Source organism: Epinephelus moara, chromosome 1 (genome assembly GCF_006386435.1).
Source record: "Epinephelus moara isolate mb chromosome 1, YSFRI_EMoa_1.0, whole genome shotgun sequence".
In the NCBI taxonomy this organism is placed as follows: domain Eukaryota; kingdom Metazoa; phylum Chordata; class Actinopteri; order Perciformes; family Serranidae; genus Epinephelus; species Epinephelus moara.
Window position 1 is genome coordinate 9,977,161 of NC_065506.1, and position 20,259 is coordinate 9,997,419.

Genomic DNA, 20,259 nt, shown 5'->3' on the forward strand with positions numbered 1-20,259 from the left:
CCTTCCAGCCCCCGCCCTTCCCCTCTCCTCTCAATGTGACTCCCAAGCGCCTCCATTTGGCTTTGATGTTATTAAATGAAAAGACCTCAGGTTGCGGGGAGTATACTGGCACATGCTCACAGCATCACACTCGACAGCGGCATTTGGGAACACACCAAATTCAATTTCTTTTACTGCCAGCCTAATGACAATGACAACCTGGCAGAGCAAATGCTTAAAGTTAAACTTTTATTTGTCACAAGCTCTTAGAGATTATTCCCTGAACCTGTGACGTCCTTTGTTTTTTCATCCACCCGTACCGACAGTGCAGGTCAATAGGTTTGGCCACCCCGTTTCTGTGTATGTAAGCATTTTTGCCAGCATCTGGAGCGACTAAATGGATATTGGAAGCTGTTGCCGGAGCCGAAAGAATGTTGGACAATGGTTGAGATTGATGAGTGTTTGGGCGCTTTCCCTGTGACCCCTCCGCATCTGGCAGGAACAAAGTCAGGCAGGTGTGACAGCCAGCATCCATCTACTAGTCAGCTGTAATAGGGAGGGGGCATTTGTACAGGGACACACACGCACAAACACACACGCAAGCAAACACATACACACACTAAAGCCTGTGTTCTCTACACATTTTAGCAAGCAAGGATGCACACACATATCTGTCACACACACACGCGCGCCTGTAAGTGAAGTATGCACACACTCATTCAGGCACACACACACTTACACACTGACTCAGGGAAAAAAAAAGCCTTCCTGGCAAGCTCCACTGTGTGTCTTTCCAGGAAGGAGTCGTTTTGCAATGCTGACTTCCTTCAAATGTCTGCGAGCTCTCATGTCTTATTATGGGAGACAAACGACATGTCGTACAAACACCACGTCCCCGCTCGTTAGCTCCGGACATGACAACCGTCGCAACATGTTTCACTTATCTGTGTCCTCTTTCATTGGTTGAACATGGGAAATACTCAGACAGCTCACATGTTGAGATTCAAAGTGTAATTTTAGATGTATCAGGGTGATTTGGGGTTTCATATAAATAATAGATATTAGCCTGTCAGTGTCGTTTCTGGTGTGATGGAGGTTCCCCTTTGACCAAAAACGCATCAGAAAAATCTTTAAAAGAAAAAAACAAAAAACAAAGAAAGAAATATTTTGCTAAAGAGCGTAGCAATTGCGTCAGTGGAAACAAATGTTTTTGGTAAAAATGGGCCGATTTGCAAGTGATAATCAGTCAACCATCACCAATATGAGCTATCATTGCCAAGTTACCTGCAGTTTACTAGCAACACATTCACCTAGCAACCAACAATGGTGCTCACGGCTTTATTCAACTACTGTTAATGTCTTTATTACATTATATTTCTCACATTGCTTGGGTGAAGTCTGAATTGAAGAATTTAAATAATTTATGTAGCCCTGCATGTTTAATGTATGTAGAGTCTGGGAACTTTCATTTATTGCATATTCACATAGTACACTGTATTGTTGCACTTGCTTATGATAAATAATAATATGATATTAATATATAATTTTTAAAATCATTTTCTGGGAGGGGGGGCACACATCCTGGCAGATTTGGTCCACCCCGATGTTGACGCCATGGCTACGGCCTTGCTCCAAATCACAGGGTATCTAATTAAGGGGACCACTTCAGATCACTTTGACTCCAAAATTTCTGGATCCTTGTACATTTCCAGGATATGTGAGCGTATGTTAAAATTAATGAATGAAGTTTAGTACATTGAGCTGAATTTAAGCCCAGTCAGGTCTTTAGCAACAGTGTATAACTCAGTCTGACTAATACTTTTAACAGCAATTTAGAACTTTGTTTCAGCTTCCAGTGTTCCTTTTTGTTTTTCTTTTCTTTTCATTTCATTTCATTTCATTTCATTTCTTTTCCTGATTTGGATGAACAGACCTTTTTAGTAGGAAGTAACCGTAAATCATTTTATCCCTCTTGATTTTTGATGTCACATGATGGTTTAGATGGTGCTTCAGAGGGTTTTTACCACACCAAAATATGAATTAAATATAAAATAATTGCAATTTAAGGATACCAAAACATTACATATTGTAACTTCAACCCACATTATACACACATGCAAACATGCAAGTGCATGTGCACAAAAGCACGCGCTCCTTTTCCTGAAATATGCTGGAAATAACTCAGTCAGACCTGTGTGCTGTGTAGGGAGGGTGGTGTGACATTTAAGGAGCAGGGCCTGAATGCAGTCATGCAGGTTCTCTTTGCAGTAAAAGCATCTCTCAGCTGGGTGGTCTATGCCACCATTGTTAGAGTGCCTTACCAAGCCCCAGGGTACAAGCTCCACCCCCACCCCACCTCCCTACTCACCCACCACCATCACCACCATCACCGCTCCCCTCCCTTTGCTGGCATGGAAAATCCCCCATGAGCCTCTTCTCTGATGTAAATCACAGGTAGGGGAAATGTGAGCCCGGCTGATGCACCGGCACTGTGCCGTGAAATCTCTGTTGACATTACCGACGGGCGATTCCAGAAAAAGACACAGAGCGAGAGCAGGAGAAGGGGAAGAGAGTGATAAAGAGGGAAAGGGAGCGAAAGAGAGAGAGATGTGAGGAGACGTGAGCATTTCAGGGAGTCACTTTTGACTTTCTTACTTTTTGACTCACTGCCTCGTCTTCGTCTCCACGATGACGAGCTGGACTCAGTGGGCTGCACGCTTTCATCCCCAGTCTCTCACTGAGAATTGTCTGTTTAATGTTTTTTTTTCTCCCCCTTTCTCTCTTTGATAGGCTGACACAGAGAAACTACCTGTTTTAACTGGTCTTAAAAAAGCACCTTTAATTCAGCCGCTGGATGGTACAGCTACAATACCCTCTAGGCCTAACCTGTTTTCTTACTTTTCTTTCGGTAACCTTTTAACAGACAAAGATTGATTTTTTTCCCCACCTCTGGTAGCTTTGTTGTGTGATAGCAAGAAGTGGAAAAATGAAGATAACTTGGAAATGAAGTGAGGGTAACAAGGGAATCAGGGAAATGGGTTATGAGAAGCAATTTCCATGCCCACTCCCCCTTTCCAAGCACCGAAGGATCGAGTAAATGACTTGTACTTTGGTGTATGAAAATATTTAGTTGTCTCAAGTGCTGCATTCTAGGAGGGCTTAGGTATCATTTCTCCTGCTGCTTCTTGGTTTTTTGCTATTAGAGTGGTGCAACGGGATGTAAAAGTTGGCCCTTTTTTAGCCAAAGGATATGATTATGTAAGTGAGAGAGGCCTTGGACATTTGTCTAATGTGGCGGAGGAAGGCTGGGGGGATTCTGTCTCGACACAGTAATGCACTCGATGGTCGCCCGTGTGGGGTGAGGGAAGGGATAAAAGGAACATGTCATCACTGTCCAGTGCGTTAAAACAACAGAGATGACTCTGTCTCCTCTCCCTTGTCTACTTTTCCCTGCTCCTTGCTCCTTTGTTCTCCCCAGTCCCTTCCTCCCTCCCTCCCTCCATCTCCTGGTCTGTGTTCCAGACAGAGTGTGAAACACATATAGTGGCATCATGACACACAGAGGGAGTGCTTGTGCTTGTAGCTGCCGTCCACTCCAAGGTGATCTGACATCTTAAAGCGATGCTCTGCGCAATTGCACATTCACTCAGACAAGCGTGTTGACGTCGCTGCCTAGCCAAAGGACCCCTCCTGTCCCCCCGTACCAGTCTGAAGCCGGCTGCCAAGTGCTTCCGCGAAGAGGATGGCTTAATTGTTTCTGCCACAGCCATGCCTCTTCTTCATTTTTCTCTCTTTCCTTCCTAATCCCAGGGACGGGAAAATGGAGCTGTTATTTGCATGTCTAATGATACTCGATATCACAGGCCTCTCAAAGGAGAAGGCACAGATGATTATTAATATAGCCAATGAAGCCCTCATTTATACTGCCTTTTGTTCTTAGGCCTGAGCAAATACTGCTTTCCAATACCTGCCTATTAAAAGCCGTATCCCATAGAGAGATGTGTTGGCTTTGAATGTGGAAAAACCACAGCAGATACGTACAAAGCCTTTGTGCGTCTCGCTGTGTCAGATTGGACGTTGGAATAAGCTACTGATGTACAAAACAGATACTTAGTCAAAATAATGTAGCCGCGATATTGATCCTACTGGAGATGAGATCAGAACTCCTATTCTTAGATCTTTTACACATCCACGTCATGATGCTTTTTTTTTGGTTTGTTTATGGAAGCAATTGGTCTCTCTCTTTAGCTTGCCCATGATGGAGCATATTTTGGCATTTAATGTCACAAAGATTTGACTGAGTGCATGCGGTTAGTGCACATTAACAATTGATATAATAAAGCGATAGCCTGCAGTGCTGTTCTGAGAAAGGGCCTACAGTAGAGACTTCCTATAAGACAAACAAAAGTGCTTAGCAAAAGCTGTCAGAGCCCATTATTCAAGTCCCCATACAGAAAACTTACAGTATACCTGCAGGAATTTTCAACACCAGCAATGCATGCCTTCCCAGCAGTGGCACTTGGCATTGAAACTGGCTAATTTGCAAGGCTTCTCAGGTTGAGAACAATGACTTTGACAGCTCGAACAGGCACTGTGGAGCACATCTGCATTTTTCCGCAGGAATAAGCCCCAAAGAATGGCTTTGGCACTTCATGTCTTCCAATTATGGAAATATGTGCATGTCTATATATACTATATATATATGAAACGCTTTTTTGGGGAAAAAAAAGGCTGGTTGTAATGCAAAGAAAATCAGAATAATGACTCTTACTCCCTGCAGGCTTGTTCACTAATTTATATATAATTATTATTATTCTAAAGTTTAATTTATCCCAGATTCACAGTAGATTATACAATCCATAGTCTTACATACGCTACAGTACGTACATAATTCAGCAAGAAATGTGCTGCTTTACTTTTACTTATTTTACTTTGTAAAACAGAGGCAGATCTGTTGTCTTCTGCAGATCATCTTTCGGAGCCGTGGCACAGGTGAAACTTGTCATTTTGGTCTATTTATATACTGCATTGAAAGGCTGGAGGAAGATAGATAAAAGATACATTCAGGAAGAGAAATAAAAAATAATGGACCCTCCAATACTACCTTAAAAAGTCAGACTAACCTACCCTCAATCAAAAGAAAATGACAACATGCTCCCTCCTTTCTAACCTTCTCTCCCACCAGCCTGGTCTTACAGAAAGTCATGAAATGTACATGGAGTCTTGACAAAACATTACGTGGTGGTGGGCACAGAATTACATGCTGGCAACACTAAAACAATGCCAGAGCAAGAAAATCTGCGTAGTGTGAGTGGGAAGGGCGGTGGATGGGTCAAAGTTGGACTTACAACCAGGATGCCGCTGTCCATGTCCCCGTGTGAAACCAAAAGCCAACTTAGTTATGCGACGTTACGGATTTCGTGTAATCACACAAAGTACTTTATGTAGGTACTTATGTACTAGTATGCAAAGTAAGTTTAAGTCATTTACGTCTTGTACAAAATGATTTACATTTAGTATTTTTTGTTTTCTAACCAAAGCAAGTGTTTTTTTGATTTTCCTTAACCTAACCACACACCACGAACACTTCACAACTAAACTGTGACCGTTCATAATAGACTTTTGCTTTGGCATTGTTTTTGTGTTGCCACCACGTGATGCGTTGTTAGGACGTCGGGTCCATTTCATGTTTTTCTGTAAGACTGTTTTGCTCCAACCATCATTTTTGTGCTCTCCCTTACATTGTATGCTGTGCCGGTCATGCGTCTCCTTCTCGGCTCTATTATCCAACACATGAGCTCCAACACTCCCACCATGAAACTCATCAGTCGGCATGTGTTGTTTGTGACATTTAACAAGATCACAGGATCACATGTTTGACAGATGAGTTTGTGATACTTCCACATCCACACTCATTTACTCAGTGGTTAAACTATGAACCAAAAAAAAGGGGTGGGGGGTTGTGAGAGAAAGAAGGCGAGAGGAAGGGAAGGAGGGAGGGGAGGCGGGGGGTAAAATGTTGAAATATGAATTACAAACCCGAGCAGCACCATCTGGACCGAGAAAACACGCATCATAGTGGAGAGCCGGCACATTGAATTAGACTTGCTACGGGATCCATCTGCACCTCGTGAAATCAATCTCATTCCTTGATTTGATTAGGTCAGCCACGCTGAAGAAAGAGAAAACTGTTGTGCTCCTTGATTAAGCTTGTTTTGTTTTGCACCCCTCCACACCCACCCACCCCCAGCATGCCGATGAGTTTTGGGCCCACAGGTAGGGTAATGACAGTAGTCGAGGTTAATGCTAAAAAATCTCCCTCTATTTAACACTCAGCGTGTGCGCCACAGCCTCCGCAGCCGAGCTCATTTACACTTTTTCACGGCTCTTTATTGTTTTGAACATTTCTTTCTCTCGTTTTTTTTTTTATTTGTTTGGTTTGCTCAAATCACAGTTTTTTTTCCTTAGGAGGCTTAATTCTGGCAGCAGAGCTCTTCACAGGACACATGTGGAGCTGCTATAAATTGGACAAATGCTTTACACCAGAACTTGTGTTTCTTTTTACCTTTTTTCTCTGGTGTTACATCAGGCACACACCAATGAACAGACTGATTGTCTAATGCTATCTTGTTGTAACAACAGGCTGTAATGAGCAGGCGGTAAAAAATCTATACTGAAGATTGCTTGCATACAACAGGCCATTCTTGAAGTGAGAGCGGGTACAGCCGACAGCCTGGATGCATTATGCAGAGTTGTTTTTATTTTCTTTTTTCCCATTCTCTCTGGTGGTGACACTGTACCCTCCTATGATTAAAATGCATCCTCCCAAGCATCCGAACTCACAAACAAAAGGCTTTTCATGGGTGGCTAAATCTAATTGTTTTGCCCTCTTGTACCAAAGGTAGCTGCTTTGACTTTGACTTATTCTCCAGAAGCAATAATGTGCCGGTGGCGGTGGATACAACACATGTGCCATTGCTCAAAGTGCAGGGATGGACATGGAGCACATTAGCCCTGATTGACTTTGGTCGGGATTGCACACAAATCCAGTACAAATTGTCTCTTTTTTTTTGTCTCAGTAATTCATGATTGTCCAAGAAGAAAATAAAACAGCATAAAAGTGGAAGGCAAAAGCTTGCCGATGATTCAGTTCTCTGTCCAGTACAAAAAAAAAAAGAGAGAGAAAGAGAAGGTATAATACTGGGAGTCTCTGTGCTGATTGTAATTACTGTACCTTTTCTGAGTGGAGCTGGCTTCAATTACAAAGCTTCACCTTTGCTTGTATGCGGGTCACGACACCATCTCTTTCCCATTGTCTCAATAAAGGAAGAGTGTCTGCAGTGATAATAAATAAACAGAAAAAAAAAACATGCAAGGTGCTCTTTCCTCTCTTGGCCTCCATAAATACTGTGTTTGACCTCTCAGAAGAGCAATATTGATTATTGCTCACTTGTAGATGCCCACAAATCCCCACGGAATTAATTCCTTTGTGGCCAGTGCAGGAGAACAACAATAGATGACCTAGCATTTACAGAGTTTTATTCTGAGCTCGGAGAAAAATCTTTGTTTGTTTAGAAGTAAACAGAAGTAAAAAACGGAAGTAAAAAATAATCAGTATTATAGCTACTGGGCCATTCTTTAACCTTTGGTCTGGATTTTTTTTTTTTCTTTTTTTGAAAATCTAACACATATTTAGATAAACTTAGTACAATATTTTCAGTGAAAAGATACTAGCATTTCCATTACCATATGGCTTTTCCATCAGCCCATAGACTTAAAATAATGGATGTAGCTACCATGACAACACCATGGATGTGTTCAGAGACCTGGATGCAGCATTGGGCCTCATTCATTCCTATGAAAGTTGCTCAGTGGTGCATGAAGCAAAAAAACCCAACTGTATTCTCATTGTATGAAATTACCTGGATGATTAGTGCTGCTTCTGCATCATTAGACCTATAGAGCAGGCGTACTAGAGACTTGCATTCGCCAGTCATGGCTTGGTGCACTCAAGCACACCCGAGCTGCCAACCTCCGTCAGCTGAGCAGTTGACCTCTGGTTTTGCTCTCCACTGACTTGAATGGGGATAAAAGAATTTAATCTTGTGGCTCTGCAAATGGATTCAGTCTTGATAGTGAAATAAGTCATTTCATAGGAGTTGTGACACTCAAAAAAATGTATCCACTCATTTTTAGATGTCTCTTTCACAACGTGAGTCTATGGAAAAATGTCTTTTGGGCCCAGTGGCATCAGGTGATTGATCCTGAAAATCCGAAAATTGCAGTACCACTGTTTGCCCACTATGAAAATTGGCTTCAAAGCCCAGGACACTTCTTGGAGGCCTGAATGACACCTATTGGTTTATGCACCCCCGCTTTGAGGCCTTGAGTTCGACATTTTGGTAGTCGCCATCTTTTTGGAGCCAGAAGTGACCGTATTTGGACGAGAGGTTGGCGCGGTGGAGGAGCGAGGGATGGATCTCACTGAGAAGCCAAAGACATTATTGGCAGACAGCCTGTCACTCAAAGTGGCCCGCCCTGTGATTTTAAGTCTTAATAAAAAGGAAACAGGTCAGTTATATAAAAATCACCCCTGGCAGTTTATATGGAGGGGGAAATGAGCTGTACAGACCAAAACATTATTTTGTACCAGGCTGAAATCATGTTTATTTTTGCTGTAAAGTTGTGCATTTTAACATGGGGGTCTATGGGGATTGACTGGCTTCTGGACCCAGCCTCAAGTGGTCATTCAAGGAACTGCAGTTTTTAGCACTTCTGTGTTTTCAGCCCCGGAGGTTGCCGCTTGCTCGAGCCATGTGCTCTGCTGTCACATTACTTTTGCTGTGGTCACCAAGTATACAAACTCTAAGAAAAAAAAAAAGAAAAAAAACCCCAAAGAAACCTCCCTGAAGTTGCATTTTATACTGTATGGTTGACATGACCATAAAGGACAGGTATTCTTATTATGAGAAAAGATTGAGGATAATAATATATCTTATGACACATACATTTTTTTAAAATGTGTATTTATGTGTCATTTGTATCTAAAAAAAAATAATAGATCAATATTAAGTTCAAAATTAAGTGAGGTTAAATGTCCAAAGTCTGACTCAGGGACAAAGACAACATAGGAAAAACCACACATTAATGGCCACTTTTTATATAATAAAATTAATAATGGATCTATCTTTTGTGTGTGTGTGTGTTACTGTTAGTGTGAAGTAAGTGTGACAAAAATTAAAAAAAATGAGAATGTGTTTTTGTTTTTCTTATTTCCGGCCTAAATTTGTCCTTGTTTGTTAGGAAAAATTGAGGAGCCTAGAATATTTCTGAATGAAACATTTCATTTTCAAAGTTCCAGCACAATGGATGCTCACTACATGCTTTCCTCCAATAAAGTCTGTTGTGGTTCACACCAGAAGGGAACTTTTCTGTCCAACTTGATAAAACGCTACGTGCCATGAGACAGACTGCAGGGAAAATGTTCCCAAGAATAGCTAAGTGTATCATATATCATGCATTGCGCCATCTGTTCCGTACATTCAAAATGTTATTGCAATATTTAGAATTACAGATTATTCATGTAGGTGTAATTAACAGAGTCAAAATCCAACAAATGGGATGAAGCTACAATTAATTTCCAGCCATGTTTGAGCAGAATCTATCTGGAGTAACTATTTAGGCTACAGTTGCCTAAGGGTGTACAGATGGAAAAAAAATGGTAGCTCTAATTTTACCACTTTTGGCAATGAATTAGCCCTGTTGATCCCTCATTGCAGTATGAAGCCCTCATGAATGAATTGCTTGGATTTGTACTGTGAGACTGGGTCGCAATGACCAGATGAGGAGAAATGGGTCATAATAAGTGACTGAACTGAATACAAAAAGGTCAACATCTGGCTGTTAGAAAAGGTGCTATGTAAACTAGTCCACACAGCGTATGGCCTTGGGCTTCCCATACATTTTACATAACAACATGCAATCTACTACATAATTAATGAGTAACATGACATTTTCCAGTACAATTGCCTGGTCTGGTCATGCAATCTTGTCTACACTCCGTCACGATCTCACCAAACATGACATTTAGTGTCAACACACTGATGCATTATAACACGTTTTCATGCTGCTCCGTGTCTTTGCCAGTTTTCATCACTTGCTACATTAAATAGCATCAAATGCTTCATATTAAAATAGGTGGAAAGTGACTAAGATGGCGTTAGGAATCACATGCAGATGTATTGCTTACTACATGCTCTCTGTATGTACTGCGTGGTGCCTTCTAAATGAACAATTAGGTATGCCATTACCAACACAGTTCACACTGAAGCGTACTCAAGCAGCTTGATTGTATCACAACTGACGCCTGCTCTGACCTGGCCAGCAGCTCTCACATCTCTGAAAATGTTGCAGCAAATTACAAAACAAGTGTTACTTGGATAAAGTGGCTACATATAGGGAATCTAAATAGGTACTTTATTTCTCACATATACAAAATCCACATATGCGGGGTGAATGCACGACAATTTTATGCCATGTTTAGTAGGAACAGTATGTCAGTAGGCTTGTGTGATTTCGAGCACAGCCTAAATCCTCCAGTACTTAAGTATAAATTTGAGGTACTTGTACAGTAATTTACTTGAGTATTTTTTAAATTGTTATGTTATTTTATACTTTTAATTCATTACATTTTAGAGAGCCATATTGTACTTTTTATTAGACAGCCACCTTTTAGATCAAGATTAAGATTAAGGAATGTAAAAAAACCAACAAAAAAAACAAAAAAACAACAACATGTATTTACTGCATCATAGATTAAATTAGTTGCTTGCAAGGTCAGTGTGTAATTATGGGCCATTTTTCTTCTACTAACAAAAGATCTAGTTTCAATTAGTTGCTGATACTTATGTGCTTTTATTTAAATATAATTTTCAGTGCAATGCCAGAGTATTTTTACATTAGTGTAGTAGTAACTTTACTCATGTAAATGATCTAAGTACTTCCTCCACCACTGATAAACAGTACCCACATATATGTGTGTAACTGGGTTTTTCCAGATTTATTTCAGCAAAAAGTAGTGACTGACCCTTACTGAGGACTAACTGAGGTAGAATTTGGGGAAGGCAGTGCGACGTACTGTGTGCAGTCTGTTCTAGCAGACAGTAGCTGACAAGCTGCATCACAGTGACAGCATCTCCTCCCTCTCGCTCCTCGCTTCAGTCTCCCTGCAGTCCTACTGGTACATACATAGGAGGAGCACATGTCCTATCTAAGATTTGCCCTGACAAGGAGCAAAATCATTAGTTCCCTCTGTAGGGCTACGCTAGAGCATGTGGGAACCCAGGCCCGAGGCAGGGGCGTGGGCGGGGGGTGGGGGAGGGGGCTGGTTGCTGGGAGTAGAATCTTCCTCATTAGGACACAGTGATTGTTCAAGTAATTGCCATAAAAGCTCATCTTCAGCAGGGACTGACATATTTCCTCCTCTGCTGACAGGATAAGCAGTCCCATGCAGGCCCTGATTGGGAGCTGTGGTTGGCAAATGGAGGTGTGCACGTCAGTGTGTATGTGGCTGTGCACAGCAGTACTGGCATGAAGGACAGAGTATTGTAAAGTTTCTTTCTTTCCTTATCATTCTGAATTGTGGCTTCAAATATATGGACGTCTGTCTTTTCAGCAGCCAGAGCACAGCGGCTAAGGCGGGAGTCATAATAACTTTCACAGTCTGTATACACACGCTGCACTCGCTAATGGCATTATTTCCTCTTTATGATGGATTCTGTTTACATTCATACAATAAAGCAATCACACTGTTTACTTTGGTTATAAGTATAATGAAACTACACAACAGCTGCAGTACATTTTCAGTATTATTCAAGGAATCGAAGGGTTTTCTCAGACTTTACAGCAAGTGAAGACAGGTTACAGGTTCATTGCCACTTTTCCTAGTCAATATAAAATAAACATAGGCAGAGCAATGATCTATGTGTGTGCTCAGAATACTGTATCGCTGCTTTGGGACTCCAGTCTGCACTGTAGCACATAATCATCATGACCACAGTATGTTGTTATCCATTATCTGTTTGTTTCCTGAATGCCACAGTCAATGTCACTGATTCCTGGTGCTGTTTTAGTTGCCCAGGCAACTCAGTTAATGACAGGGACCTGTGACAGAGTTTTACCCCCCCTCCCCGTCAGTAATTGTACACTTTGATGACCATTTGTGCACTCCAGTGTGAAGGCTGTCGAAGAAGTGGGCGACCAGGGCATTTAGAGGAGACATGAGCGCTGAGAACCGCAGCTGGTTGCAGCCAGCTCGGCTCAACTTTCAGAGAATGCAGTGTTAAAGTGGCAGTTTCTCGCAAAGTGATGATTGATTGCATGACTACTTCTTTTTCTTTTTCTCAAAAGAAAGCACACCCTGTGCCATTTTTGTAAAGTAGAGGATTTAGTCATCCATCCGTAATTTTTGTTAACTTGTCAGCCAAAATGCACCATGGCTGGTGCTACCTAGACAGCTAGACAAAGTGGTAACTCAATTTAAATGTTACAATGGTTCACAAGCAGAGGAATCAATCCTCTAAATAAATCAGTGTAGTAGACCTGTTGTGTGGTGGCTATGCACTGATGTTTTCAGTAATGTAGCCACATTGCTTTGATGGTATCCTTCATAGCTATATAAGGCACAGCCCTCAAATGACCCAAACCATGCTGCGTGGATATCAGTTTATACCAGTGTGAACGCTCAGTTCATCTTGCACAAGTCTTTAAGCTGTTCGAAAGTGCAGGACAAAAAGTTTTGTTGAAATCAGCCTTCTGAGAGCAGCTAAAGTCTAAAGTCTAAAATCTATATCTTACTACATAACTTACTTCTTTAAACATTTTTTAAATCATTTCTTAAATATTTCTTATTGTCTTCAATCTGTTTGATTTGTTTCATTACTCAGCTTTTATCATCTCTATTTGATTTTTGATCATGAGAAGGCAAAACGGTCTAACAACCTAAGAGGCTGGCAGTCATTAACTTTTTTAAGCAAAAAGCTCAATGATGCTCAAAAGATAGTAAGTCAACCCTGAGTTTACAATACTTTTTTTCATTAAATCTTTTTTGCTTTTATTTGATAGTTGAAAGAGAGACATGACAGGAAATGACATAAGAGAGAGATGCAGGGGAAGATATGCAATAAAGGCTCAAACCCCTACGCCACCAGGTCACCCCAAAGTTATAATATTTTACCAAAGGTTTGCGTTTGCAAAGGCAAGAATGAATTTCTATGCTAAAAAAGATGATATTAGGAATATGATGCCAAAAAAATCTGCTAAAGCAGCAGACGCAAACCTACATTTTATTTCAACTTAAAAAGTGCACCCTCAGTTTCATGGATTTATATTGTCATGCATCTGGATCAAAATTATTGTGCTTGATGCTGAAAATTGCAGTTGACAAAACAAAGATCTGCTTAATTGCCTGTGTTGAACTTTTGACCGAGTCACATGGTCTCCATCAATGGATTGAGTTTGCACAGTCGTCATGGTACTTTAAGCGTTTGGACTTAACCTGACTCAAAAGTTAAGCTTTACAGTTTTGACCTTGAAAGGTTAGTTCACCCCAGAATCAAAAATAGATCTTTTTTTCAATTACCTACAGTGCTATCTATCACTCTAACACTGTTTTGGTGTGAGATGCTGTGTGTTGGAGATATCGGCTGGAGAGATGTCTGCCCTTTCTCCAGTATAAGGGAACAAGATGGCACTTACCCGTATCACCCTGGTGGAAGAAACCATGCATCTGCTATTAGCTTACCTAGCACCACTGAGCTAACTAACATTACAGCTCAAGACGCCATTCATGTTTACATCTCATGCTGTCACGACCACAAGCCTCTCGTCCATGAATAGATACTCTCTTTCTGTGGTGTAGGGATACGGTTGGCTGGTGCAGTTCAGTGGAAAGAAAATAGTTCCTACATGAAACTGCTCATAACAAGCTCTGTGGTTTATCTTGAATAACTGGATCATGATTTCTGGAAAGAGACATTGCTGTTGAGTTTTTCAAATGTAATTTTTTGGCTCTTTGAGCACCACAAGCCCAAGTGCCATCTAGTTCCATTATACTGGATGGAAGGCAGATATGTTTATGGCCAATATTTCCAAAACTTGGCAACTCACAACAAAAAAATCCAGACTGATAACCGGCAGTACAGATAAGACTAAAAATGTGTGTTTTTGATTTTGGAATGAACTGCCCCTTTAAAACAAGTCTGGAATGAACACCTATTTCTACATTATTGTGCATATGTTTGTACAAGTGTGACCTCACAGTATTAGTGCCAAGTGAAGAATTGGAGTCTAAGTGCCAAGAGCACTAGGATTAAATCATTAATGGGCTGCTAAAACATGTATGATATATGGCTAAACCAAAACCAATATCCAAGCTTAAATGTCATTTGCACCCCTACGAGAGAAACATGCAGCCATATATGCTGAGCTGCAGGCATACCACTACACACAAGAAGTCACACATAGGATAAAAAAACAATGACAGACCATCATTAATTTGAGCTCATTTAAAGAGTTTCTCAGTGTGCAGGATGTTGCGAGGCATTTGTGTTAATGAGCTACATCATTCATGTGAAATGATGGCACAATTAGGAAAACAAAAGTGCAAGGTGTGACAATTTAAGTGAATGTGCTTTGTCAGTGTCTGCAAACAACACCTCCGAGACAGTATATGCATAAAAGCTGGCTTATAAAAACATTGTAGGGGGTTTGGAGGTCGGGATTTTCACCGCCAGATTTTTACCTTGCTATTCTGCACCCTAACCACGCTCCCACAGGAGTCTCTGTTGAAACACTGTGGCAGGAAATGAAATTAAAGCTGCTGAATACAGATGTTTTGATGCATGCCTGTGCGCTCAGTTGTGTGTGTGCATGTGTGTGTGTGCGGCTGTGTGTTTTTCTGATGTATGTATATTGACAAAAATACAAACTGAAAAGAAGAGGGCTGCCAGCCGTGTCACAACAACACTGCAACATTGCTGGATTTGTAAATGTTCTACTCAGTGCCTCTCTCCTCCCCCTCTGAAAGTCACTCACCTTGGGGATCAGGAGGCTTATATGAAAGGTGACTTACAGTAAAAGAAGTGCTCTCTCTGTTTATGTGAATAAAAGCAAAGTTCTTTTCTTCCCTCGTGTCAAAGCCCTGGTGTTTCTCTTTTTCTCTGACCTCTTTCGTCCCACATCGTTGTTTCTTCTGCCCTTCCAATTTACCTTTTGAACGTGTGGAAGGTTTTGCGTGTTCTTCTGTCCACAGATGTTTCAAAAGCCTTATGTAGCATTGTCAGACTCATTAGTTATACTCAGCTCATGCGGCGAGTGGGAGCCAACCACTCAGCCTAGCGCGTAATGCAGCTTTAGTGAACTAATGAAACTGTAATTACAAAAATAATGAGGAACATGCAGTATCGTCCAGTAACTTAGGGCTAGTTATTTGTGAGCATGAATCATCATGTGCAGAGTTTCCTCTTTAATTTTTTATGGATTCTGATGCTTTTCTGTTCTTGCCGTGTTATGGAATGCACATTCAAAGCACTTCTAGCTTCTTCGTTGTGTGATTTTCAGACTGCAGGGAGCAATATCCCCCACAATGTGTGTTTGTATGATGTATTTGCGATTTATAATGAGGAACAATGTAGGCTAAGGTCCATTTCCTGTGCTACTTATAAAGTTATTGCCCCCAATGGGCCTCATTTAGCAAAGTGTAGGCTATGTTGAGCCACGTTTAGTATCCCTGCTACACTAGTTGCTGTAAAGCACAGCAGCAAAAACAAAACATTACAGTCATACTGTACACTTATCTGCATTTACATGGTGACAACTTCTGGAATCTGCTGAGCTTATCAACTTGCATTCATTAAACCCCTCCTTTGTCTCTGTTTACACAGCGGGATCAAACTATGGACTCTCCTCCACCTTTTCACTTCATCTATTGTTTTTCTGTTCCATTTAATTGCAGCTACACACAGACTTGGATGTGGGCGGCAAGAACATCAAGTACGTCCTAGCGGGTGAAGGTGCAGGCACCATCTTCGCCATCAACGAATTAACAGGCGACATCCATGCCATGAAGAGGCTGGACCGTGAGGAGAAAGCCGAGTACACGCTAACAGCCCAGGTCGTTAATGCAGACACAGACGAGCCCTTGGAGCCGCCGTCCGAGTTCATCATCAAAGTCCAGGACATTAACGACAATCCGCCGCAGTTCAACGAAGGGCCTTACCGAGCCTCTGTTCCAGAAATGTCTGCTGTTGGTGAGTCACAATAGACAGACTTCCTCTCTGGTCTTGCGCCGCACACAGCAGCCTAATCAGTGTGTGAGATTTCCGACACCGCCGATCTCTAATGGGCTATCGCATAAAAATAATGAGTGAATAGGAACAGGAGGAAATGAGGACGCCTATTTACATGCTTGCTATGAGTATCGTGGCAAATGAAAATACAAGAATGATAAATCAAATCACTAGAACTTCACCCATATCTCAGTGCTGCAACAGTGTCAGTGTCAACACACACTTAGCCAATGCTAATGTTAAATCCCCTACAAATACAGCGCACTCACAAAGAAGCCCAACTAACAAAGTGTGAAACATAATACATCCCCACATCAGGAAAGCAGGAAACGCCACACTAAAACTCCTTCATGCACAACTTGAATTCTACAGATGCTGAAAAAGCACCATGAGCACATTTAAGGCATGCTACAGCACCATCAGCATATGCAGATGGAGCACTCGCCCTTCTGGCAAGCATAAGAAAGATGTTATTCTCTGCATAGGTCAAGGGCCATGCTCGCTTATGATGCGGAGCATTTGGGAAATTTGTTTTTTATTGCATTCTTTAACATTTTCAAACGTGCAGTCAGTTATGTGGTATGAGCTGGTGGTCACTACTACATTTATGCAAAGACTGGAAAGTTCAGAACGTTTTACAGATGACAGAAACTTAAGAAAAGGGACAAGGAGCAAAAACCACCATGGAGTACTTTATTTGGTGTCACAAGCATTTAGAATTCAACCTCTTTTTCCTTCATAACAGCAGTGAGCCTGAACAAACCTCGCTGTAGAAAAGTCTGTGCATGGACAGTTTTTAATTCAAGATTCAAGCATTTTAAGATAATCATAGATGAAACAGAAAGAGCCGTACAAAAGCATAAAAGGTTTGCATTCACACTCACAAACTATTAGCACTGTGCTGTCACTTAGCTTGTACACGCTGACGGATGCTAATGGCTATGAGCTACCTTTCTTCAGTCCCCCACATACTTGTACACAAACCACTGAAAACACTTTCCATTTTGCTGTATGCTAATATATTCATATATTCACATTCGTATTCCGTCCATGCATTTAAATGACCACTGCATGATGATCACATAATTCAAATGTATAGCTCATCTAGGACTGGCAGAAGCCTGTAAGTGGATCAGTACACTGTGTTTTTTTTTTTTTTTTTTTTTTTCCCTTCAGGGGAGCGTCACCACTGACCCCAGAGCAGCAGGAGTCTTGTAGAAAATGTTTCCATCAGTAGCAGGAAGGAGATCAGAGTGTGTCTTTATGCTGTTTTGACACTGGAGGAGTTCAGCGAGGGTGCTGAGGTCTGTTGTTGGGCGGTATGCGCTTGTTATTGTGTTTTCTCATCGAGCTTCCTCTTGTTACCTGTCACAAAGCTGACATAACATGCTAGGGCAGATGGTGCTAGGTATGCAATGGAATCTGTTTGGTGAATCCCATCTGTAGGTTGCAGCCTTTACGTCGGTTCTTTGAGGTAACGGTGATTTAGCATCAGCTTCTCATGATCATTGTGAATGACTTTTATTAGCTGCTGCTGCCACTGCTGCTGCTGCTGCTGCTGCTGCTGCTGCTGCGGTGGAAGCAAAAGGGAACAAAACACAGTGCAAAAGAATCCATGTAAACACAGAATAACAGTGAACTCTTGTTGTCTGAACTCTGTAACTTGATCCCTGCTGCTCATTGTTTTGGATCTCAGTTGAAATGTACTGTAGCTCTCCAAGGGTTTTTGTCGGTGCAGTGCAGGGACAGCCATAGTGACGGGGTAGAGAGCAAAGTGGTAGTTGACAGCACTCTGTGATTTGCCAGTGGGAATAATGCATAAGAAATGGAAATCGGCGTCTCTTTGTTGATTGTTGTTCCCTTTTGTCACTACTGATTAATTAAACATTCACGAATGCTCAGTTGTTTGCTTGAAAGGCTTTTTCTTTCCGCGACTAGTTTTCCTCTTGTTAAGTTTTCATGTGCTGCGGCATTATGGGAAGAATGTGACGCTCCGGACAAACAAACAATAAGTCATTCATCCCTCTTGCCTAATATTCATAAATCACTGGTTTCTTTACTGTGGTGTTTCATCTTTATCGCGTTGAAATGAGAATTTGAGCAGGCCTCAGTGGATTACTGGAGGTATGCTGTGCAGTGGATAACTAATAAAGTCCACAGGAAAGGGAACAGAAAAGGAAGTGGGTGAAGCCTGCTGCATATGAGCAAATCTCCCCCACTACGAGAAACTGGGAAGCATTACAATGTAATTATGGCACATGCTAAGAGATGCTGCATTACGTCGGGTATTGAGTTCAGACAATGCTGAGTGTGCTGATGTGTTTCTGCTTAGCGAGAACCCACCTGTGTGGAATAATCAAAAATCTAATCCAGACCATAACAGGCTGGTTCTCTTGACGATGTTATCCACTTACAGAGCTTGTCAGTTCCACTCCAGACTTCATCAATGTCTTACCAGTTCCTCGCTTATCAAGAGTGTGTCCACGGCGTATCAGTGAGACCAGGGACAAATATCAACACCCACCTTTTATCTGTCAAGGACTACAGCTAGATAGAAAACCCGCTCATTGAATGTCACCATCCCCCATAGGAAGCGGTCCCCACAGCCGGATGAGATATGTGACATGGGCCACTGAGGTCGCCATGTTTCCTGTGTGTGGAGGAGCATAGAGGTTAATGGGAAATGAAGGAGAAAGACCTTTTGTTCTTCCTTTAAAAGAGCCAGTCGGATAAGATGTGTGGCTTTCGGTGACTTTTCTCTGACTTTCATTTTCCTGAATGGCTGAGAATGGATGTGACTACCGTTTTAATTGTTTAGAGGATCGTCTCTCAAAGTACAGTGCAACAATGAGAGGAAGGGGAGAGCAAAGGTGGTGTCTGTGCCGGAGGAGAGACAGCCAGTCAGAGTAGAGTAAGTGTAAGGAGCCAGGGTAAGCGTGTTGTCAGTGGAGATTTTGTGACCGCTGTGCTTGGCTGGGTGTTACTATACCATGCTGTTTGACAAGAGGGTAAAAAAATACATCTCCAAAATGTCAACTTTTTAGTAACGAGGGAAAACAGCTGTATTTTTAAAGCCCCATTCATTGATTTTTTTTTGTCCACTTTAATGAGAGGCAGTGGGACAAACTAACCCGTAACAACATCTTTTATACTATATTTGCTCATTCAGCAGACACAGAGCAAGATTAGAATTCATTTGGAGTTGTGCTTCTGACCACCTGACAAATAGGAGTCCAATTTTCACCCTTCCTTTAGGTCTGTTTTCTCTACACATAACGTCTTGAAAAACAAGCTTCCATGCTGCTAAATCTGAATTTATTTTATTTGTTTATTTGGCAGAGACAATGCACAGCTTATGAGCAGCACCAGACTTTGCTAAAAGTTAATTTACAGCTGTAGTCCCTGGGCAAGAAAAGAGAATAACATCTCATGTCAAAGAAAATTGATACGAAGAAGAAGAAATGACAAATTACATATTTACTATACAACACCCCCCCCCCCCCAAAAAAAAAACAAAAAACATATAAGATACAAGGGCTCATTTATGCTCAGCGTTAGATACAAAGATGGAGACAGACGGAGCCTCCTGCATTCATTTCATCTGTATTTGTGCACGTTCTCTGAAAGCTTATGAATACGGACAAAAAGAAGCAGTGCCACTGGAGCTCATGGAGGAAGTGTAGCTTAGTTCAAGTGAAATATACCCATAGGAGATGTCTCTGTTTAAAGATACAATATTAGGACCTCCTCCACTGTCACCTTGTTTGTTGTTGGGTGAAACTATTGGCTGTATTAATACTAACGCAAAGGGCACATGAAAGTATGAGAGCAGTGACGTTTACAATGTTTCAAATGCACATATCTATTGTCGTGCGTAAAAGGAGTGTAAATGAGGCTTAAGACATGTTTGCATATATGCGTCATAGGTACATGA

The 20,259-nt window shown here is 41.5% G+C and overlaps 1 protein-coding gene across 3 annotated transcripts in view; it reads left to right on the forward strand.

Annotated features, from left to right (window-relative positions):
• Positions 1 to 20,259, forward strand: part of cdh8 (cadherin 8) — a 119,481-nt gene that overhangs the window by 23,491 nt on the left and 75,731 nt on the right. For 2 of the 3 annotated variants that reach the window (XM_050050178.1, XM_050050188.1), the window contains exon 3: positions 15,992 to 16,286. In XM_050050178.1, coding sequence (XP_049906135.1) covers positions 15,992 to 16,286 — 295 coding nt within the window. Of the gene's footprint in view, positions 1 to 15,991; positions 16,287 to 18,602; positions 19,237 to 20,259 lie in introns of those variants that run through there. The other variant, XM_050050197.1, reaches the window with a different exon arrangement.